The 25,068-nt window shown below is 33.1% G+C and overlaps 3 protein-coding genes across 3 annotated transcripts in view; 2 read left to right on the plus strand and 1 right to left on the minus strand.

Moving 5' to 3' along the window:
- LOC133181981 (protein jagged-1b-like) overlaps positions 1-9,053 on the plus strand; it is a 45,758-nt gene extending 36,705 nt beyond the window's left edge. Inside the window, exons 10-22 of the mRNA XM_061316658.1 lie at positions 66-239; positions 336-486; positions 932-1,099; positions 1,259-1,372; positions 1,448-1,561; positions 1,647-1,760; positions 1,854-1,998; positions 3,182-3,267; positions 3,409-3,647; positions 5,186-5,452; positions 5,947-6,078; positions 6,316-6,484; positions 6,680-9,053. Coding sequence (XP_061172642.1) covers positions 66-239; positions 336-486; positions 932-1,099; positions 1,259-1,372; positions 1,448-1,561; positions 1,647-1,760; positions 1,854-1,998; positions 3,182-3,267; positions 3,409-3,647; positions 5,186-5,452; positions 5,947-6,078; positions 6,316-6,484; positions 6,680-7,176 — 2,370 coding nt within the window. The 3' untranslated portion in view covers positions 7,177-9,053. The remainder of the gene's footprint in view (positions 1-65; positions 240-335; positions 487-931; positions 1,100-1,258; positions 1,373-1,447; positions 1,562-1,646; positions 1,761-1,853; positions 1,999-3,181; positions 3,268-3,408; positions 3,648-5,185; positions 5,453-5,946; positions 6,079-6,315; positions 6,485-6,679) is intronic.
- Positions 9,054-9,283: 230 nt separating this feature from the next.
- LOC133182521 (protein ARV1-like) lies at positions 9,284-20,333 on the minus strand. Its single transcript, XM_061317367.1, has 6 exons — positions 20,196-20,333; positions 17,053-17,172; positions 14,833-14,992; positions 14,534-14,621; positions 14,176-14,333; positions 9,284-9,943 (listed from the first exon to the last, which is right to left on the minus strand). Exons 1-6 carry the CDS (start codon positions 20,331-20,333, stop codon positions 9,834-9,836), a joined length of 774 nt encoding a protein of 257 aa, XP_061173351.1. The 3' UTR covers positions 9,284-9,833.
- A 266-nt stretch (positions 20,334-20,599) lies between these two features.
- LOC133181982 (ribonuclease P protein subunit p20-like) lies at positions 20,600-24,959 on the plus strand. Its single transcript, XM_061316659.1, has 2 exons — positions 20,600-20,688; positions 24,407-24,959. The coding sequence occupies exons 1-2, from the start codon at positions 20,633-20,635 to the stop codon at positions 24,825-24,827; spliced, it is 477 nt and encodes a 158-aa protein (XP_061172643.1). The 5' UTR covers positions 20,600-20,632; the 3' UTR covers positions 24,828-24,959.
- Positions 24,960-25,068: the final 109 nt, after the last annotated feature.

Here is a 25,068-nt window from a genome sequence, read left to right on the forward strand (position 1 = left end):
GTATTACAAGAAAGATAACTCATTCAAATTTTCAGCATTATATATTTAAGTAATTTATGTTTCAGGACCTGGTGAATTCGTACCACTGTGCGTGTCTCCCGGGTTACACGGGTCGTCACTGTGAGACAGAGATCTGTGAGTGCTGTAGTTCACCTTGTCAGAATGGGGCTACGTGTCATGAACAGGTAGCCGGTTATACCTGTGAATGCCAGGTGGGATATACAGGATTTAACTGCCAGGTAAACACTCTTCTATTCCTAGCCATACTAGCTCTTTGCTATAAATTACCATTATTTGCTGTTAAATATTTTTTTCTGTCTCCCATCTACATGTAGATTGATGTAGATCCATGCCACCCCAATCCATGCATGAATGGTGCCAGTTGTTTCAATGTCCAGGGAGATTATTATTGTCACTGCTCAGACCATTGGGAAGGGAGGCACTGTGAAAACACAAGGTCAACATGTGTATCCGGGTCATGTCAAGGTTAGTCAATATCTGAACAAATTCCTCAGAAATTCTGGTCAATGTAAATTTGGATTCAGGAAGTTTAATAATATGATCGCAAGAAATTCTTGTTTGATGGAAACAAGGTAAGCAAAAAAACAATGATGTCTGCCAAAATTATGCAAGAAGCTGAATCAAGCACATTTCTCACATCTGAAATACAAACTCACTTCATGATACAGACAGCCAGACCTGGGGGAACATGAAATTAGGCGTCACTTTTTTGTATGAAGAGAGATGATGTAAGAATTCGGCAAGACATTAAAGACACTCTTGGGTGTCAAGATATAATATTGATACAAGTCTTATTCATAGTTGCCAAAGAGCTGAATCAGGGGTGACAAATCTGATAACTAGAGAAATGTCTACAAATTCTATATATAGAGCACTTACACAGGTAACCATGTGTCACTATCTATTGCAGTGATAGACAGCTGTACTATTGCCCTACAGTCTAACCATACAGAGACGGGCGGAGTTCAGCTCATCTCCTCAAACGTGTGCGGGAAGCACGGCATGTGTATCAGTAAGCCTGATGGTGGGTTTACTTGTGCATGTGACCTTGGCTTTACGGGGACTTACTGCCAAGAGAGTAAGCTCTATTTCATGTTACACAACCAGACACAAGCTTGCCCAAATTTCCTAATTTCCAAAAAGAAGCAATATTACATGTACTTACAATAGTGTAAAAGTATCTATTTAAATTATTTATCTAAAATTGTGAATAAATTGGTATCATTCCTCCTTATAGATGTAAATGATTGTAAAGAGAACCCGTGCCTTAACGGGGGCACCTGTATCGATGGCATCAACAACTACCAGTGTATTTGTAAGGAGAGCTGGGAGGGAGTTCACTGTAATATCAGTAAGTTTTCCTTCACTATTCAATAAAATATGAAGAGAAATCCAAGAAGTTTCACAAATTCTTGTATTTTTGCAGATAAGAATGAATGTTCACCCAATCCTTGTCGTAATGGGGGGTTTTGTATTGACTTGGTGGCAGACTTTGTTTGTGAATGCATCAATGGCTGGAAAGGGAAAACATGCACACTCAGTAAGTATCATGATAGATATGTACTGTATATTGTTGAGAGGACAAAGATAAACTTGATGTACAGTTTATGATTAATTTATGACAGGAGATTCTCAGTGTGACAGAGACACATGTAAGAATGGGGGCACCTGCAGTGATCTTGGAGATACATTCACCTGTAACTGTCCAAAGAAATATGAAGGCAGCACTTGTCAACTCTGTAAGTTACTTCTCCACTTCACACATTTGAAGAAAAAAAAACATACGCTATATTTCCATCCAGTCCCTCCCATTTTCCCGTATTCTGTTGTAGCATCAGTCAAGGCGTGCGATTCTTCTCCCTGTCACCATGGTGGGACCTGTGTCAACAGTGGAGACAGTTTTACTTGTATCTGTAAGGATGGGTATGAAGGACCACTGTGTGAAGCTGACATCAACAATTGTAACCCTTTTCCATGGTACACAGCTTATTCTTCAATATTTAACTAGAAAACTGACCAGTCAGCAAGGGCCCCGCCGAGGGGTAAATAAGAGTGCAGCTTACAGAATGAGAATTTAATTGATTAGAAAAATTTAAAAATATATGAAGAATATACAATAACAACTTTCTTTATAAAATTTTGAGATAATTCCTAAATATCCAACAACCTGTAAAGAGTATCCCTGTATTTACATAGGGCAGTAAAAAACATAATATCTATAATAACTCAATTAAATGTATATTCAAACAAGAATAAAGCATGTGTTTTCAAATATCACCAAATCTTGACCTTAACTTCAAAACAAACATCAGTTGCAGACAAAGGGTAATTTATCTTAAAGTGACAAATAAAGATAAGCCTGGAAAATTTTCTGCCCAAGACAAGATAATTAATTGTACTGCTCTCTTATCCTTTTCTTCCTAGTTTACAATAAGAACTCTTTCAGTAATGATAGAATGAGTTTATTATTGGACTACCCGTTAAAATTAATAGTATTCTTATAAATAAATAAAAACAAAAAAATAAAAAAACATATCTTTATGTATATCTTGTTTTTAGAATTCAATAAAATCATAACTCATTGTATATTTTACCAATATAAAGTATGAACATTATTTAAATCCACATTTCATAGAATGTAAACATCATTCAGAATTGACCTTAACTTCAAAACAAACTTCATTTGTAGACAGAGGTGTTAATTAATCTCAATTTGACAGAAACAGATAATGCTTTGGATTCTCTTCAAGAGGAAAGTTAATTAATCCCATGGGACTAGTTGCAGCTTTCATAGTTTACAACTGGAACATTCTCAGCAGTTATCTCTCTTTGCCCTAGCATTCATTCTAATGGAAAGTTTAGGAATCTACCCCACCACCCCAGCTCCAAACTGGGTGACATAGAGAACCAAACTTAGCATCAAAATATGTCTTACTGCCTCTTCAACCAACATACCAAATTTGAACTTAATTGGTAAACTACAAAAAAAGTTATTAGAAAAAAACAGAAAATTTGTGGACGGAAGAATGACAGACGGACAGACAGACAGAGTGATTACTATAGGGCACCCGCAAATCCTTGCAGGGCCCTAATAAGACCTGTGTAAATCAACAAGTTTTTAGATAACTTGTGTACATGTATTCTGATATTTTTTCTCCAGTTACAATGGTGGCCGTTGTATTGATGGGATCAACTGGTATAGATGTGAATGTGCTAAAGGATTTGCTGGGCCTGACTGTCGAGTCAGTAAGTCAACTCCAACATTTGTATAAAGGACATTGTATTGGTTATTTTAAACTGTTTTATTACACATTGTACATTATGTGAATTTAAACAACTTCATCAGTGCTGTCAAATTCCATGCATACTATAACTTGTATTTTTCAGACATCAATGAGTGTGCCTCTTCTCCCTGCACTTTTGGCAGCACCTGTATTGATGGTATAGGTGATTACAAATGCATCTGCCCACCTGGTCGGACGGGTAAGAAGTGTGAGGAAGTTGTGGGACAGATTCCCTCTCCCCTTTCATGCGAGTTCAATCGAAGAATTTACTCAGATCAAACCACATGGGAACATGAGTGCAACTCCTGTACTTGTTCTAATGGCGAAATCAAATGCAGCAAGGTACTGTAAATAATCTACACTCAAGGCTCAATAGTATTTCTGCACTTTCACTTTCTGCTACATAATCCTGTACAAATCTTCTATTTTTCTAAATTTTACAAAAATTTAATACAGGTATAATTATTGTTATCATGAAATTTGTACAAGATATGCAGAATTTATTTAAAATTTAATTATAATAAAAGTAATTTGACTCCTTAGGCCAAAAAAAAAGTCTTGTTTCCTGCTACCCGACCTACCCTATTTTTTTGCACCCGACCCTAAAGTTTTTTTAAGTTTTGGAAGAAAAAAATCATGATTTTCTGGAATTTCATCATCCTGTCACAGACACTGTAATCGGTTTCTGTGTTAACACAAAACAAGCATTTCATGAAATTCTTGTTTTAAATATGAACTTTCATAAAATACCACTTGAGTTGTGCATAAAAAGACATGAAATTTAATTTTAAAAGACAATACTGACCTGTGACATGTTTAATTTGATCTTGTATTAGTTCATATCCAAAAAATGCCGTCGAAAAAAATATGATAAAAAAATAAAATGAAATAATTTTCCTACCTACCTACCCTATTTTTTTTCAGACTGGTAGCAGGAAACAAGACTTTTTTTTTTTTTTGGCCTTATCTTTATGTATTTTAATGTGGATTTAAGATTCAATTCTTAGTAACTGTTAGACTTCTGTAGTTTTGATTAATAGGAATTCATATAAGATGAAGGCTCAAACAAAGTCCTTATCCCAGTAAATGTTAAAAACTGTAATACTTAACCAAAAAAAAAAAAAAAAAAAACAGTATCAACTTTATATCTAGACATGGTGCACGATTTGTAAAATTTTTTATAGTGTAACTGTAAATCACTTTTTATTTGCGAGAACATTATTTTTGTGTAATTACGTGTCTGCATGTGAAAATTTCATTTTCGCATATATTAGAATTATTGAAGAATACATAAAAACAATAACCAAAATTTGTGAAAATTTTGGCTTGCTTCTAAATACCAAACAACTATCATCCAAATATAAGGGTTGCTAAAATTGTGATGTACATAAGCTGCAGTAAAAATATTTTTGCAATGTTTTTAAATTAGAAAGTTTGGAATGAATTTAAAATAAAATAAGTAAGTAAAAATAAATACTTTTGATCCCATGTTGCATTCCATTTGTAAATTATTAGCTTGTTTTTTTTTGTTTTTTTTTTTTGACATCTTTTGTTTGTATCTTTCATATAATAATTAATTTGAGTTACTTCTTGGTAATTATTAAGAATACTGTATTTTTTTACGAATAACCTTATGAAATTGCAAGTTCTCCATAACAAAATGGGAATTACAGGAAGTTTTTCCCCCTTTCCAAATTCATGTTCATCAATTGCCATGCATATTGCACTGATTTGCATTGACTACATTTAAGAACCATTCTTGATAAAAAAAAAAATTGACATTAATAGGAATTTTTTATCCATCCCAAAATAATTGCTAGTACACCTGTGCTATATATATTATCACAACGTCTTGTAAATATTTGCTGCTAATATTTCAGATTTGGTGTGGACCAAAGAACTGTATCTCCCATCAAAATACAACAGAACACTTAGAGGTCTGCAGTCCACAACAATCCTGTGTGGTTCAAACTGAACATAACTGTTTTGTTCCCCCTTGTCTTCCCTGGGGACAATGCAAGGATTTGGACAAAATCACAGACCCTTTTTCTCACAGTATTGATACAAAATGTGTACCAAATGCAGCAGAACTCGGAAACAGCTGTGCCAAAATCACACTAATCTTTGAGCTTATGAAAATGCCAGTGGTAAGTTTCTTATCCTAAAAAATTCTAGCCTATTCAATAAATTTTCATAGAATGGTTAAGCTAAGACACCAAGATGCTTTCTTTTCATATAATTTTTTTTTATCAAATTGGTTAATCTGCTAACTGACTGTAATTTATTTTAAAGACCTCTGGGGTAGTAAAGATTGTCACTAGTCTCACTTTTCTATTTATCAACGAAAACCCAAAAAGAAATGAAAATAACGCTATAAAGTTATGAATTATGTATGTTTTTAAAAATTTGTTATAAAAAGACAAAATTATGATATCTACTATTTGGAGAATGAAAATCAGTCTCTTATAAATGAGAATTCCTTATAAAGTTGTATCCAAATTCATTTTAATATGCATTTTTTGGTGAATAAATTTTCAAGAATATTGCTGAGTTTCACAAAAACTTCATTCAAACTGCAAAGCTGTACCTGTGCTTGTACTAAAAAGGTTTTAACGAAATAATTTTTCATTTTGCTTTTAAGGGCATCACAGTGGAGTATATATGTGACACTCTGCGTCAGTTCTCGGTCATTCGAGATTTGTCACATGATCAACAGATATACATATTATGTGGGATCCAGTCTGGTCATCCAGACACTATAGAAGTGCTTATAGTAAGTCCAATGCTTACCTTACAAAGCTTAATTTCCATTTCTTATGAAGATAGAATGGAGAAATTTGGAAACCTTCATGTGGTAGTCCTGACAATTAATAAATGACACTCATTTATCATGTTACTAGCTGGACAAAATACTAGTATAAATTGAGTATATGATAATTACCCAGATTTAGATGCCTGGAAAGTAATAAATTTGTGAAGGGGAGTAACTCACCTCTCACTCTTGTTTCAGTCTTCTGAGAGTTTGTCAGGAAATACTGATGAACTGGATCCAGAATTAAAATCTGCAGTCCATAAACTGACCAGTATTATCAGCCACAAGAAGTCCAATAGCAGTGCTTTATCTGCCGTCACAGAAGTCACTGTGGAAACTATTATAGTCAACTCTGCTGAAAAGTCAAGTAAGTCCCACATCAACAAATGATATACTGTAGTTCATTTGTAAACACATTAGTATGAGTTTATCTTTTGCTAAAAATACTCTTTTGTATTTTATTTTTTGATAATTTTTCACAATATCAGTGACTTTATGCATATTTCTCAGAAAAGGTAAAATTCATGAAACAAATCTGGTTTTACCCTACATTTTTCCACAGAAGCAGGGCTGATCATTCCAGTGGTGTGTTCTGTGATTGGACTTGTGGGACTTTTAGTAATTATTGTGTTAATTGCATGTCATCTCCATCGTAAGAAAATGATCGCCAGGAGGCGAGCAGAAGCACAATATGCAGAACAGAAAACAAACAATGAAAACGAAGAAAATCTTCGACGTTACAAAAACCCTCTGTTTGCTGGGACTGACAAAGGAGGAGGGACAAGCAAGGTTTCTGCATCTGAATTTCATGAAATGGATTTAGATAAATGTGAAAATATAGAGAAAAGTCCCACAAGGCTACTCAGTGGGCGATCCGATTCGCCAAATGATTCCAATGATTGGAATAATTCTAGTCCTCCATCAAAAAACATTACAAAAGACATAAACATTGAGATTTCACGATCCAAAGCCAGAGTAAGGGCTGCAGAAAGAGAGCTCATAGAAATTTCACGGACTATTGCTGCAGATTTACGGTCAGAAAATGAGGTCATGGTGTGACCTTATACCTAACGTGCAGAAGACATATTAATGGATCCAAAATGTTTTTCATGTAATTCTCAATCATTTATATTTGTGAACATTAGCAGTAGACGATGGATCTCAATTTTTTTTCTCTCCTCTGTGCCATGCCTATAGCGTCAGTTGTCACCAACTCGTGACTTATCTCAGTCATTTCCTGAGATTTAAAGACATCTTTTATTTATTAAGTGCTTATTCACTTGATGTGACTTCTCAGTGTTGTTTGCAAATTTTCCCCCCATGCAGAGAAGCAATGATGTACATTTAATGCTCATTTTGTTTGTCCGTCCCATCAGAACAAATGCACTTAAAGTTTTTTAAATCTGAAAGAGCAGGAAGACAGAAAAAATGGTTGAATTGTCTTACCAGCTCCATATGCTTTCTTTAATCACATAGCTTAAAATTAAGAATATTGAAGACCATCAGTTTAGTAAACTATTCATAAGTAAAATTTCTACTAGCTTTTTGTTTACCTTTTTTTTTTTTACAGATATATAAATTGATAATGATTTATTTAAAAAAATATGTACTGTATATCAAATATATTTGAAATTCTGCGAGTCCACATTCTGCTTTTGGTTGATCTTTTACACTTTTGTCCATCAAACATCAGTTGCTACAGGTCCTTGATATGGAAAGGGTATTGATAAATTGCAGACAAAAAATCTCTTGAATCATCCATAAATTACACAGAAAACAACTGGCATGGCACAATGTCATAACTCAGGTAAATAATAAAATTGTATCAAATTATCCTGTTGATATTATTATCAAGTAAATATTCTCAGTTCTCTCCACTAAAACACAGTATTTATACAGAAAAATCAGAGATCTTTCTGCTGCAGAAATAAAAAAAAGGCAGCAGACTTTGTACACTTCACCCCATCAATATTTATCCATACATCCATTGAAGTACCTGCTAAGCAAAACACAGTCATAGGGCAAACATATATCTTCATACTTTCTCCCATGTTTTTTTTTCCTTGCCTCAAAACAATCCAATATTTATCATTTGATTTCATAAATATCTATTCTTTGTAAATCATGGTTTGCATTTATACATATATTCTGGAGAAGAAAAAAACAGAGCCTCACTTCATACTATGAGTGAAATGAGTATACAGGAGTTGACGTGTGCTTTACGGCAGGTATTTGGTTGGTTTGGTCCCTACACAGTATAGCTTCAAATTTCACATGCATTTTTTTAAAATTACACAATTTTAAATCTTGCAGCAGTCTCTACAGTTACCAATAAGAAAATCTGATATGATATACCATTCATATATGAAACTGTTACCACAATGACCATACTCATGTTTTTGTTTTATATACAGTGTACATCTAAAGCTCAAAAAATTTTATTCAACAAAATAGTGCTATTTTTTTTCAGTTTTTGAAAAAAAAATTAATTTACACTGTGCACCATATATGTATGTTATTTTTCTTAAGCTTTGACAGTATTGCATAAATCCTTTTGATTATACTTCTACTGACCCTTCCAGGGTTTAATGCATGTAAATAGGGGCTTTCCAGTTGTGTTTAAAAGACACATCAAATTTGTGCAATTCTTTTTCTTTGTTGTTTGATTACATTGTGATAAATCTTTCCATTCATATTTAGATAGTATCGTTGATGTTATGAAAACTGTCACAGGGAGAAGTGGCATTTCTTTTAACTTGTAACAATTATGTAAAGAAAATAATAATGATATGTCAGTTTTCATGTGACAATTTTCTTGTGTCATTTCAGTTTGAAAAAATGAATATTGTATGTAAGCTGCATGTATGTGACAAATAATGTCAAAATGTCAAAAACAGAATAAAAATGTGGTTTAAAACAATACCTCAAAACTTTAATGCTTTTAAAATCCAGTGATTCTTTTATAGTTCAACTTCGGTATCTCAAACATTGATATCTCGAAAAATATGGATATGTCAAAGTGAGTTGGAAGTCCCAACCACTTTTTCTCTTTATATTTTAATCCCAATATCATGAACCATCAGATATCTCAAAGGTTTTTCTGTCCTGTCGAATTTGAGATATTGAGGTTTGACTGTAGCTAATGTGGAAAATGTTAATCTTGAAAAAAAGTGGCAGATCTATACTTTACAGAAGCATAAGTATATTTGAAAGTATAAATCATGTGGGGGGTTTTTTGACACGGTTTTGTATTATTAAGAACATTCAAAATGATTTTCCCCCATTCTATCTTTTTAAAGCAATTGTTATTTAAACAGAAAAAAAAAAACATTCACAGTTTAGGTTTAATTAAGCCCTTGCTTCATTTATCCTCTCAATTTTTATTCGAACATGTATAACAATTCCAGCAGAATTACCGGTAGATGTTAATGACTGTCAATTCATGATGCCACTGATCTGGTAAAAATCCAGCAGAATTTGATGTTAATGACTGTCAATTCACGATGCCACTGATCTGGTAAAAATCCAGCAGAATTAGATATTAATGTCTGTCAATTCACGATGCCACCGATCTGGTAAAAATCCAGCAGAATTAGATATTAATGACTGTCAATTCATGATGCCTGCACCAATCTTGTAAATGTTTATCTGATGTCTTCTCTTTTACCTGGACAGGATGATTGACCTCCCTTTTTTTAACAGTTATTTACTTTTGATCAACCTCCAAACAAAGTATGTTGAACAGAATAAGTCACATACATAGACAGTAAATGTCCAAATATCGCAATGAAAGACACTTTTACGATTCCCCAGTGTGGCATACAGACTGAAAAGAAGAAGAATCCCATTAAGAAACATCTCAGTACTGTAGATGTACTGATTTCTGTGTATAAAGATTAAATTACGCTATGCAGATTTTCACCAGAAATACATCTTGGCCTACTTAAATTTCATTTATGATATACAATGGCAACCCTAAAAATCTGCATAATTTTTTACCCACAGATTGAGCAGAAATTGTTATTCCAAGAAACTATGACTTTGTGTAAACAAGAGGCCCATAGGCCACATCGCTCACCTGAGCATATTGGCTAGGAAAAAGCACAAAATCAGTTAAGAATTGAAAAGTTTACGGGGGGGGGGGGGGGGGGGGGAATTGAATTCTACACTACCTGATGATGCTTCCATGTCAGTATAACAAATGGCTCTGTTGTTCTTGAGCAGAAGATTTTTTCCTGTATAATCCTTTGTCAAAATTTGATTCCCCACTGTGGCCCCTCCCTACCCCTGGGGTCATCATTTGAAAAAAAAAACTTGAATCTACACTACCAAAGGATGTTTCCATATCAATCAGACTATACATGGCTTTTCTGTTCTTGAGAAGAAGATTTTTTTCTGTATACAGTTGAACTTCGGTATCTCGAACACGGATATCTTGAATACCATGGATATGTCAAAGTGATTTTGAAGTCCCAACTGCTTATTCCCTTAGTATTTTATGCTGGATATCTCAAATCCTCAGTTATCTCAAAGTATTTTCCTCAGTCCCTTCAAATTCGAGATAACTAGGTTTGACTGTATTCCTATGTAAAATTTTGATCCCCAATTGTGGCCCCACTCTACCCTTGGGGGTCATCATTTGAACAAACTTTAATCTACACTGCCAAAGGATGCTTCCATATCAATTAGACTATACATGGCTTTTCTGTTTTTGAGAAGATTTTTTCCTATATATGTGAAACTTTGATCCCCCATTGTGCTCCCCCCCCCCACATCCCCGGGGTCATCATTTGAATAATCTTGAATCTACACTACCTGAGGATGCTTCCATATCAATATGACTAAACATGGCTTTGCTGTTCTTAAGACAAAGATTTTTACCTGTATATTCCTTTGTCAAAATTTGATCCCCCATTGTGGCCCCACCCATCCCCTGGGGGTAATCATTTGAACAAAGTTGAATCTACACTACCAAAGGATGCTTCCATATCAATTAGACTATACATGGTTTTTCTGTTCTTGAGAAGATTTTTTCCTATATATGTGAAACTTTGATCCCCCATTGTGGCCCCACCCCACCCCCAGGGGTCATCATTTGAATAAACTTGAATCTACACTACCTGAGCATGATATTCCTATGGAAAACTTTTATCCCTACACTGTGACCCCACCCTACCCCAGGGGTCATCATTTTAACAAACTTGAATCTATACTACCTGAGGAAGCTTCCATATCAAAATGACTAATACTGTAAACCAACTTTTATTCGAGTGCGAGAAATTTTCGCGAGTTTCGAGACCTACTTTAACTCGCGAATATTAATCACCATGAACCAATTATTTTGCTTTGTATTTGTAGAGAATGTTTCTTCAGTTGCAGAAATTAATTGTCACAGATTCATTTCAAACTGACGATTTGCGAATAAAAGATGACGCAAATAATAGTTGGTTTACAGTAATGGCTTTGCTGTTCTTGAGAAGAAAACTTTTAAAGTTTTTCCAATATATTCATATGTAAAACTTTGATCCCCCATTGTGGCCCCACTCTACTCCCAGGGGTCACGATTTGAACAACCTTGAATCTACACTATGATGCTTCCATATCAATATGACTGATCACAGCTCTGTTCTTCTTGAAAAGAAGATCTTTAAAATTTCCTATGTATTCCTATGTAAAATTTTGATCCCCTGTTGTGGCCCCATCCTACCCCTGAGGGTCATGATTTGAACAAACTTGAATTTATACTATGTATTAAAGGTTTCACATAAGTTTAAACTTTTCTGGCCAAATGGTTCTTGAGAGGAAGATTTTTGAAAGATGACACCAAATTTTCACAAATTCTTAATTACCTCCACTTGAAAGAGGGTGTGGCCCTTTATCTGAACAAAATTGAATCTCCTTCACCCAAGGATGCTTTGTGGCAAGTTTGGTTGGAATTGGCCCAGTGGTTCATGAGAAAAAGTCGAAAATGTGAGAAGTTTACAGATGGACAGACAGACAGATGCCAGACAAAATGTGATCAGAAAAGCTCACTTGTGCTTTCAGCTCAGGTGAGCTAAAGAGTACAGTATTTAAAGGGTTTTTATCACGTCTCAAAATTTTTTGATATGACAAATTTACAAGCTATTAAAATCATATATTTAAAAATCTTTGCTAGAAAATTAATATTTTTGATGTTTCAGCGATTCAAAGTTTGAATTTCTCATTATGCATATTTTGATCGCCGATGTTACGGGCCATTGCTCTGACGTCATAGGTGTCAATCCTGGTCAAGCGAAGTACTTATTGTGTATACAAAAGGGCTCATTTATTGTGTCTATTAAACCTGTTAGAAAATAATTTAGTGATAATTGGATAACTGACAGCTAGTAAGGTATAATTTATGGCGTTAGGATGCACAAATTTGCACAAGAAAGGTTTTAGGAAGAATTTTTCCCCACATTTCCTGGACTGTTCGAGAGATGAAAGGGGGGCCTTTTTCTGCAAGTCGCTTATGCCGATCGATCAGGAATTATTTTTTCTGTCCTATAAAATATTTAAAGGAAAGATACCTTTAAAAAAAATAATAAATGACAACATTTTTTTAAAAGTCGCACAGAATCTAGTAGGAATGTTGTGAACTTCGCAATAATGGCGTACGGCGCCATTGAAGAAGTGTCATTTCTAGTACATGATATTCACTGCTAGAACAGATAGAAGATATACAGGATTTATTTATATATAATTAATTAAAATAATAATGAAGGAGAATAAATTCCCATATTTATAAATGTTTACGAAGTTAAACTCTAGTATAATTTGTTCTATTTAGTCGAAGTCCCAAGTTGTTAACGGCTTCGTCTTCGGTGACCTCTCCAATTGTCGGCATATTTTCTGATTATTTCTCTCTGCTAGACGTTCATACATAAAAGATTGACCGTCCATAATCAAAGGAATATAGTCGATGTCAAAATTTCAACCGGGCATATTGGGTTTTCTATTTATTTAGCGTAAAAATCTATTCAATATATTTTTTCTTACGATAAGCTTTACCAATTCTATTGACCATTGACACCTATGACGTTTCAGTACCACGTGACCCCTATCTAATTAGTGGAGATTTTTACTACAAGGACTCTATATTACGGGAGTTTTATCGTCTAATTACGGCTTTTTTCAACATTAATTCATAATTAAACGATAATTATATGTTTCAAGAATATAATAGCGTTTCATTTTTAAGAAATTTAGATACGTGATAAAAACCCTTTAATATCCACATAAGTCTTTATTCTTCAAAGGCCTTAACCGGCATTCTTTTTATAACATAATGTACATAAGATAACTAAAGAAAAAAAATACCCCTCCTCTAGGGAGGCTTAAGTGATAGGAGTAAACTGAATTGTGATACTCCTGTTATGCAGCAAGTAAGATTAAAAAGTAAAGTAGTACATGTACTTATTAAACTGTGTCCTCAACTTAGTTCATTCTTTAACCTTGAATTTTGAACCTGGAATCAGTCAACTTTTTTTTCCCTTGGCACCATGCATCTTTAAAGCAATTGTGAGTCTGATAGGTCAATTACATGCTAAATATTGTGTCCACAACATTTGTTTAAAAAATTACCTTGTCACCTTGAATAGACTTGTCACTGGTCATCTACCACCTCCATAACAAGTTTAAGCCTAAAAGATCAATTTGTTCTCTTCTTATGGAGTCCTCAGCTTTGGTAAGAGGATACCTTATCATGACCTTGACCTTTCGTCACTAAAATGAACTGGCATGTACCCTTGAATCTACTCTGAGACTGAAAAGTCAGACAGTACTCCATGTATCATGTCCTTAATGCCTATAGATATGCACAAATACACATATCCAGTTACTTTATCCCCTTGAAATGTTGCAAGGGGATCAAACCTTAACCATTATACTGTATTACATGTCTTGAAGTATACACAAATGCAAATATAATTGTTAGTATATCCCCTGGAATGTTGCTGCAAGGGGATAAAAACTTTTTACTTTTCTTGAAGATGATCAATGATGATACGTAAACATCTCTCTCTGATTGTAACCTACCTCTTAAAGTCTGGACAGTGGCTGCACATATGTATGTCTTGATCAGCTGGATATATAAATGACTGTTTTTGGTTCCCCACAGTACAGCCAGAATCACTAGAAACTTGCCAAAGTTAGATAGCACCACAGCTTGCACAAGATTTGAAATGTCCTTCCAGCTTAAAGATTGCAATTAAATTATTTTACTGACATTTAATATGGTAGAAGACTTGTACACTAAAAAGAGAAAACATATACACTGTATACTTTGATTTCTGAAAAAAAAAATTATTGGGATGAAATGCAAGTTTTAGTCTTGATGTGATTTACAAAGATGATCATTTAATGCAACACACTTCAAACTTAGTCATAGATGTACCTCTTAAAGCTGTAAGATCTTAGGGTTGGATTCAAAGAAGAAAATACCATGACCAGTACACAGATGAAAAGGACTAAAGATGATAGTTCTGAAAATAAAGCATTCATATTTGCAAAATGATCATCAAGAGTTAAAAATAAAAATTGAAAATATGCAGCATGCATTTTTTTAGTATTTCACAGTCCTATATACTATTCTTCATACAAAAATAGTCACTTTAAATATTCAATATGAAAATATGCAGCTTAAAATATCTTGAATTTTTTACAAATTATCATGCAGAAGAAGATATTTCTTACCAACAGCAGCCAGTAAGCAGTTTTTATAGAGTCCCCATTCCATGGCAGAATATATGATATAAGTTGGATTAACAGGAGTAATCTCCCCTTTGGCTCGTTGGAGTGCCAACTTGACAAAAGCATCACATGTCAATAATAAAATGACATATTTCCAGACACCCTAGAAACAGCGGTACAAGTATATATATTGTACTTAAATCCACACAGTAATACACAAAATCAATATAAATCATCAAGTGTAAGTAGAAGATTGTAAAAATACTATTAAAAAATAGGGTGGAGATGATACATCTTTTTCTACATCGACATGTATCAAGATATTTATGCCATAGTATGATATGATTCAAAATATGTTAAACTGGTAACAAAAATTTCTAATTAGTAATAAAATTTCATCTTGTATTGAAATAAACAATATATTTCTTCACAAATAATTTATTCATAGCTTTATAATTGTTGTAACACAAAAGTGTTGTTAATTATTATGACATATTTGATATTTATACATGTATTTAAAATATCTATTTTATATTTTAAACCCAAAACATATAAAAGTAAAACAAGGAAAAAATAATTCTGAAATTTCGTGTTCTGTATCATACGCATTGATATGATTATAGTCATTAACAGAATTGATATTATCAATATTTTGATTTATCCTCCGAGCCCTTCAAGATAGTGCTTTACTTATATAATGGATATTTTAAACCTTTGTGATTTTGGCATTAAAGTACAGGTGGAATTATATCCAGTTGATAGCAAGTGCACTGAAAATTGAATGAAGTAAAATACTTCAGACTTCTCACAAAAAATACATATAAGCTTTCTGTTTAAAAAAAAAAACAAGCACTGGTTGCAATCCTGTTTTGAGATGCAACAGAAAAGTGATATTATGTTTGACTGATTCAACCTCAACAAGAGGCTCCTGGGCCACAACGCTCACCTGTATAACTTTAGCCCTGTTGGTCTTCAAGATATTTCCAAAAAGATTTCTATATTCCCATGAAAAATTGTGACCCCATATTATGGCCCCAATCTAACTCTAAAGGTCTCTGTATTCACATGACATGGGGATGCTTCAATATCCTTATGATTATCAAGGCCTTGCAATGATGGAGAAGCAAATTATATTCCTGTATACATGCATTTTGTGAAATTTTCTCCCTGTTTAAGCTAACTCCAACCCAGTGTGCATAATTTATAGGGCTGGGACGATATATCGAGATATCGATAATATCGATTCAATGTGAGGATGATACGCATATCGATACATATGAAGAAATATCGACATATCGTCCAAAAAATTCTGACTAATGTTTTTCTTTGTTTACTTGACATTTTGGGTTTAATATGTAAAATAAATATGCTTAATATAAATATAAATATGAAATACATAATAATTAAGACCACTTGTGCAAAATAATTAAGTTTTACAACAGACATACAACTTCTTTGAATAAATTATTCTTATTTGTGAAGAAATGTTTTGTTCGTTTCAATATAAAAAAAGGATTTATAACCAATTAAACATATCATGATACATATCGTATCGTGGCTCAAATATCGGGATATGTATCGATATAGAAAAAGTTGTATCGTCCCAGCCCTAATAATTTACAGGTAAAAACAAAAAAATGAATCAACTCAACTGTTGAATGGTTGCATATGAATGGTGCGATTAAAGTTTGAAGATTTTCATAATTTATTTCCTATATCGTCCCATGTAAAACTGATCCCCTACTGTGAACGCATACCCCCAGGGGCCATGATTTATTTATTTAGAATCTAAACTACCTCAGGAAGCTTTGTATAAATTTCATCTCTTCTGGACCAGTGGCTCTTGAGAAGAAGATTTTTAAACATTTCCTCTATACTTTGATCTCCTATTGTGGCCCCACCAAGCCCCTGGGGGCCATGATTTGAACAATTTAGAATCTACACTACCTCAGGAAGCTTTCATAAAAGTTTCATCTCCTCTGAAACAGTGGTTCTTGAAAAGAAGATTTTTAAAGAATTTTTCCTCTATATTTCAATGTAAAACGTTAGTCCCCTATTGTGGCCCCACCCAACCCCCAGGACCATGATTTGAACATGAATATGTCACACAAAATAGAACTTTTTTTTTTAGATGTTATGTTCAGTAAAAATACACTGAAAAGGAGAAAAACTGAAAATAGCATTTGTGGTTCTGCATGAAGCCAGACATAATATTATACATACCTGTACATTGCTATTAAACAATACATGACGTAATGCCTTTCTGTTGAGAAGCAGGACATCCAGACTGATGACAACTGGGTCATATTCTATATACTTATCAATAATTTCACTACACTGCACCTGGAATATTCAAACATCTTTCTTAAAAAATATGATATATGTAAGCCTTGCTGCTACTCCATGTACATTTTACCAGAGACATTACAACATTTGTAATTTTTGTCTCTGATGTAACTTACACACAGATAATAATTAATGTACATGTATTATGAAATATCAACCATCAGACATAAATAACAGATAGGCAACTGTTTGAAGTCTTGCGAACCTAATTGTTTACTTTTTAAAATTCTTGCACTGTTCAAATTACACAAATCTTCAATTTCTTAAAATTCTTTAAGGGTAATTAAGTAGAACCTTTTAAATCAAAGCAAGAGATTATTAGAATGTTCCAATTTCCAATTTTGTAAGTTTCCTTATGTAATACAGTTACAAAGGAGGAGGCGTATAAGGCGAGGACAACCCCCCACTCTGAGACGTCAAGATATTTCATAATTCTAAAAGTTCATAAAAAAGGCAATATTTTTCAAATTTGTGTTGTCAGTATCATCTTTACATTTGATTTCCTTATTTCATTGAAGTGACCATGATTCAAACTAACTCCAAAGCAGCTGGTGGCAAGGTGTAATATGTTAAATGTTTTAACCACTACGCTACGTAGTCTTCTTGTAACTTGGCTGTGTCAGTGTGGTTTAAATGAATGAGTTTGTTGAAGCATATCATTTTTTTCAGAATTTTTTTATTTTCATAAAGAATGGATTCAGACTCCATTTTTTTGGAAACATGACAAAATAGATTTTACATTTTAATTTATATTTTTCCGTCATTTATGTAAATGGAGACTTCACCCATTCATATTCAAAAATCATTTTTTTATGGCTCTAATATACCTATTTTCCACTAATTTAAAATATGCTTTAACAGTAAACTAAAAAAAAAAAAACAAATTATGAATTAAAAAGTTATTGTATCAAATGTGTTAAAAGATGACCATACTGATACATGTATTCTAACTTTTGAAAAATATAACCTTTCCATGAACTTTGAAAATTGAGATATATATTGAATCAGAGCAGGGGATTGCCCTTGCCTTGTACGCCCCCATTCTTTGAAAAGGCAACAGGTGACCTGTTGTCTGTCATAATTATATATATCTCTGAGAATTTGGCATCTTTTGATTGACCGCTTTAATCATTTGCCTTGTTTGCTTTTTAAATCAATCTATAGTTTTAAAATGTCCATATATAATAGAATTAATATTAATTTAAGTCATTTTAAGATGCCAACATAAAATCAATAAAGAATAGTTCTTTTTATGCCAGGTCTGGCATAAACTTTAAAAAACAAATGTTAATGAACAGAAGAAGTTGCGAATCACTGTTATTTATGTCTCTGCAACCATAAAGTCCATTTATAAATAGAATTAACTTATACACATCATGTTTTAAAAGTTTCTCAATTATTTTTCCATCTATGAATAAATAAGGCCATCCTTAAAAAATTGTTTGGTTGCCCTCTCCTGACCGACTGGCTAAAAATGACCTGACTCAAAAACTTTTCTAACCTCCAGGAAGCAATTATTTTTTTATGCATTCCGGAAATTATATTTTGAAAATTCAGCATTGATGTTGAAATTTTCTAGGAAAAAAATTCCCCACCTACCTACCAACCCAAATTATTATTAATTAGCTAACATTATTTTAAAGTTGGTCTAATCACAGTTAATCAGGTTGGGCACACCCCACCAAATGGTCATTTATCCCCCGTTTGGTGGACAATCTCCCATTTCGGAGACAAATTTTACTGACCAAATGGTGGACTTCTTTATTCTATTCCAAATTTTATTAAAATAAAGCAAAAGCGCATTTACTTAGGCATTGGGGAATTTTAGTGAACATATTCGTCGCACAATTAACATAGTTCGGTCGATTTCCCATGTGCAATTTCTCCGTAACTTCCTAAAAACGATACCCATAGTTGTCCGTAACAGCCGAACTTCTTGATCACTCGATCAAAAAAAATTTGATTGTGTCTAGTAGGATAAAAATTCTATTTTATCCAGTGGTTGAACTCTTGATAAGTTAAGTTTCAATCGCTTTTTGGATCTTCGTCAATATTTATCTCCATAAAATCCCGTTAAACACGAGCTCCATTACTTAACTGGTATGGTGGGCACTTATTGCTATAAAGTTAAATTTTTCTAGACTTGAACGTAATATCTGTTGTTATTTTTCTTTTAGGATGAAGTTGCATATTCCATACGACCTTTTTGTGGTTTAATATGTATATTACTGATGAATTTAATATACTTGATAAATAATTTTCAATAAAAGATTTACAAAGTGACTTTTCAATTATTCTTGTATTCGTTCGAAGTACATCGTTTTAAAACAATAATTATATCATAATCTAACTTCATTTACTATTTTTATAGAGAACAAAGCTATTGCATACAAAATAAAATGAAATAAAGGCGAAAACTTATTTTTCTTTTTATTTTCTAATTGAAAATTGACACTAATGTGCCTCCGTAGTAAAACCCAACTTTTGACCAGGTTAAAAAAAGATCATCGTTTTTATTGGTTTGCATTATTTGATTGGTTGCCCGGATAATTGAAATAGAAAGTAAAGAACATGATTGACAGGTGCAGCATCGTTGAAGAAGGAGGAAATTTTCTTTTTAAGTAAAAACTGAGAAACGTTGCACTTGTTTACATACGATGATACGTGACATTTTTTGTCAAATTTTTGAACGACTCTGCGCAAAAAATTACACGTTGAATTTCCGATTTTTTTCACTCAAAACACCGATAAATATCTATATTTTATTCCACATGGTTTAAAATTATGCACCATTCCACGCCATTCTATGGAATTGAACACAACCATTTTTCTCTCCCAAATGGTCAGTAAAATTCGTCTCCGATATGGGAGATTGTCCACCAAACGGGGGATAAATGACCATTTGGTGCATGGTGGGGTGTGCCCAACCTGTTAATAGTACGAGATTTTCCCTCAATATACTGACAGTACTATTCAAATATGTAAACTGGATACAGAGACTTTAACAAAAAGCTATTTACACAATGTATCATTTTGATGATTCCATTTCTGTAATCTTTATAGAGTTCACTTGAACCAGTTCCACAATTGATGCAGCGGTACTGCAATGCACCTTTGGGTACCTCTGGCTCTGCGGGTATTTGCTCCGATTTTCCCATGCTGTATGTAAAATCTGGATTGAGTATAGTGCGAAATACGTGTTAGTTTAAAAAAAATAATAAATTGTAAGTTTTGGATCAAAAGTCAAATAATTCTTTTTAATGAAATTATAAAAATGTTGTAATGCTCAGTGTTTTAAAATTATATTTTTTTTTCACCCTTAAAAATGAGAAAAGATTTATCCGGAATTATATCTTTTGTTGTTTAATTTTAAATTTAACAAGCGTAAATTTTTTCCTGCACGAATGCGAACAAACTGTATGTCGAGTGTCTGTGGACTTTTAATTACTATTAAAAGATGTCTGCGAGTTTTGATGGAACAAGTAAGAGTAGCAGAGCTGAGAACAGCGAAAAGTGAGTGCCTTTATCTTATTGAATGAAAGCACAGGTACTTGGGTCAGACGTTTATCAGGTCCATGTACGTCCAGTACAATCATTACATTTAGGTACGTAGCTAAAATTACCTACCGTAGCTTTATTTACCTACCTCAGGTAGCTTTATTTAGCTATTTCAAGGCAACTTTTCACAATTTTGCTTTTTATTTTAAAAAGACAAAAAATCGCACGTAAATGTCTACTAAAATTTATTCTAGGTATTATTTAAAAAGCAATCTAAAACAGAGATAGTTTAACATTGCTGTGTTTGAAAACTTTTGGGGAAAATATGTATTTCCATTGTTTGAGTAACTGTACAGCACCTTGTGTGCGATGAGGTGTGGATAAGTATGATTACTTCACATTGTGCTCATGTTAACCAAAACTGGTTTTCTTTGTTATTTCACTCAAGAAGTAACTGTTATGTCACAAATTAACTGTTGTATATCATGTATATAACCCCAAAACTTTTAGAACTTCGATTGCAATTGCGCAGAAAAAGACACATCTTCAAGAGTGAGTTTTTTATGAATTGTTTTCAGATGGGTTCAAAGTTGAAAATTATCACTGCATCAAAGTGCAATTTTCTGTACTTTCGGGGAAAAATGCTAATTCAAGAAATAAGTTTGATTTAGTAGCTAAATAAAGCTAGTTAGCTACTTCAGGTAGGTAAATAAAGCTATGTAGGTAATTCAAGCTACATAGCTAAATCTAGTGATTGTACCAGACCTGTTTATTACTGGATTCCAGGTTTTTACACATCATCAGAAACCTATGGTTGATTATGTTTCATTTCTCTCTAAATCTCTCCATCACACATGGGGTAATTCATATCAATTTGCTCGTTCTCATGAATAATGTTTAAATTTACTGTCCAATCAAATTAATCGTAGTTGGAATGGCCTCTGTTAGTCACTGTCATAAAATTATGGCTGCGCTCATGCAGTAAAAGTATGTTCTGTGCGAAAAATATGTCTGACCTTCATACAGGTCCCTATTCTCAAACAAAAGTCATGCAGGAATAACACAGGGACATGTTGAAACTTATTTGCATTCTAAACTTAAAAGGATTTGCCTGCATCATGTGCAATGTAATTTCTATGAAAGTTCCATTGGCTACCCCCAAGTGTAATAAACAGATGTATGGAAGTGTCAGAGATTGAGGAACACTCCATCACTATATCCTCCCTTTCATTCAAGTGGAAGTATTATAATGAATTCTATCATTAAACTTGGTCAATAATACAAAGATCAATTTCTTAAAATAGAACATTCATATCTACATAACTCAATAAGTTCCAAAATACAGAAACTGGATATGCTACCCTCTTTCAATATTGATAGAGATTCTTTATGCATTCATTATGATTAAAGAAATGTTTGTATATAATGCTTCATCACAAACAAATTTAGATACCTACCCCCATTCCCCAATAAATTCACTACTTTATTCTTCTCTTCTCTAGTAGTTATCCAAGATTACCTACTTTTTCAAATGGACGATTGTTAGGGATACACATAGTGCAAGATATTGGAGACCTGGAATTCCTAAGTACCAACTGGCACAGGTCTTTTCCTTATATGTTTGCTATAATTTGCAGCCAAGTCACAGAGACACCTTAGTGTTCCTGAAAGATATTAAGATGATGTAATTTGTTGGATTTCATTATCTGTGTCTTTAGTTGTTTAGACATACTTTTCACTGACTGCTAGTTCTTATGTCTAGTTAATTTGAATTCAAGTTTGAAGCAAAAGAGCATGTCAGACAAACAATGAAACCATTAGAACTAGCTGTAATTAATAGCAATTAATAGATCTGCCATTTTATTTGCATCTTGCCAAGACATCAGCATCACAATTTCTAGTAAACTTTTGTAGCTCATGTTTAATGAGACTCATGTTTGTAATTTATCAACATACATTATTATGATCTCAAATATTTAAAGTTTTCTTCAAATTGACTACTAGTTATAACTCAGAAATTTCAGATGAATTTTAACAAAAATGAGGGGGGGGGGGGGGGACTCAGATGTTTCCATTTGACTGACAAAAAAAAAATGACATCACATAAAAAGCCTGCAAAATGAGAATGCTACATTTGTAAAGTTTGCAGCAGAAAGATGTTTCTAAGCTATATTAGCGACTATGTTGCTATGCATGCAGAGAATTGGGAGTTTCAGATTTTTTATGTTATCAAGATTTTCTTGAATAATATGTAAATTTGGAAAATATCCTCTCTTCATATATATAGCATATAGAGCTAATTATACTCCCCACTTGAAAAGGGATTGCAGTCAAACCTCGTTATCTCAAACTCAATGGGACTGAGAAGATACTTCAAGATATCCAAGGATTTGAGATATCAAGGGTAAATTACCTAAAAAATAATTGGTTGTAACTTTCAAATCAGTTCAGCATATCATGGTATTTGAGATATCAGTGTTCAAGATACAAAAGTTCAACTGTATATAGTAATAGGGGTGTCTTCCCTCCATCTGTCTATGTGTCCGTCCATTACACTTGGGGTAGCCGTCCCTTATCGCAGCTCCTCTTACAATATATATAATATTTGGGATACCTATTTCTTACCTGCAACTCCTCCTACACCACAGAATAAAATTTAATGAGACTTTTGTAACAGGGGTATCACTATGGAAGTATATAACACAACACTCCTGTCAGGGTTCATCAGATTTATTGCACAGTGGAGTGATTATATATATATTATGTTGTATTGTGTAAGCCCTGTAAATATCATAAAAACAACAATAAATATAATGTAAATAATTATCACACACAATGTTCATTATTTCACATGAAGATAATAATTAGATTATCATCATTTATAATATTTACACTGTCATCAAAGGGAGATAACTCTTGAATATTTAAATCTTTACATATTAATTACTCCCATAATATTCATAAAAAATATTTAAGATTAAAAACATATAAATCTAAATCTCACCATTCTATGGGAATAGGCTTTCCCACAAATTGTTAATATAGAAGTATCTACATGAATGGTGATCAGAAATGGAAATCTGTCCAAAGTCAAGAATGTCTTTTTTTTTAATATATATATAGTCTGGTCAAATCAACCTCTGAACAAAGAATACTCTTAGTAAAGCGGGAAAACTCCAACCCAGTAAATAAAACCAATAGAATCAGACCTTTCAAATCAATAACCAATAAAAACCAAAATAACAATGACCACTTCCAAAACATCTGACCAATGCCCTTAGGTAATATATATGTATGTACAGGTAAGGGAGAACTAAGGGGTGGATCTAGGTTTTGAATAACAAATTTAAATAAAAGTTAAAATATTTATTCTGGCAAATTCTTTTACTTTATTTTAAACAAATCCAACACTATTACACTTTCACTGAATCTTTATTACACAGTGCCACTGTGCAACTCTTATTTTATATTCTGATCTGAGAGATATTTGGGGTTTTTTATAGCAAAATATGGACTAGCTTTGCCATTATACTTGTATGGAAGCTGCGATGTATCAGTTGATGAGCTCAATGCTTACAACCTCTATTTTTTTTTTTTCATCATGCACTTTAAGGGTTCCAATGAGAGAAAATATTGATGAATTTTGATACTCATTTTTAACACATAATGACTTTGTTACAGGTTTTATTATGAGTATAATCCAAGTAATTAATTATTGTTACTTTTATTGAAGGTGCACAAAAGATTTTAAGGAGTTGATTGACAAGGAAGAATATGAGCTGAGAAAGCGTCTCCCAAGAAAATTGCCCAAGAGGAAAACAGATGTGTATGTTACCAGAAAGACTAATTTTAACTGTCAGCTAGAAAGATCACAGAAAATTCTGGATTCTGAAAATGAGGTTTATATTCATGGTCTTGGTGCAGCAATAAACAGGGCTATTAATCTGGCCTTACAGTTACAATCCAAAGGTCAAGGTTCTGTGGAAATGTCTGCCCACACTTCAACCTTGGAATTAGTTGATGACCTTGAACCTCAAACTGATGACCTGGAACCAGAAACACAGTCAAGGAACAATTCTGCAATTCATATTAAGATGTATAAAATGAATCCACTAAAAGTTGAACTGTCACAAGACAAAGGAGATGCATCATGATAGATAGTGTTTGTGATATGATAGATAGAAGTTCTATTTGAAAAAGTCTTGTTTAGTTTTCAGAGAACTTTGAATAGCTCTCTACATGAAGATTTACGTGAAGGAATCTTTTCATAAAGGAATATGAAGGAAGTTGTCTTTTCTATTTTGTGTGGTGTGTGTGTGTGTGTGTGTGGAGGAGGGGGGGGGGGGGCGCACATGATACAGATGATATAGGAGACCATGATATCGAGCATCAAAG

This window comes from Saccostrea echinata, unplaced genomic scaffold, assembly GCF_033153115.1.
Source record: "Saccostrea echinata isolate AGI-Se365-2 ecotype Australia unplaced genomic scaffold, CSIRO_AGI_Sech_v1 ptg000009l, whole genome shotgun sequence".
Lineage (NCBI taxonomy): Eukaryota > Metazoa > Mollusca > Bivalvia > Ostreida > Ostreidae > Saccostrea > Saccostrea echinata.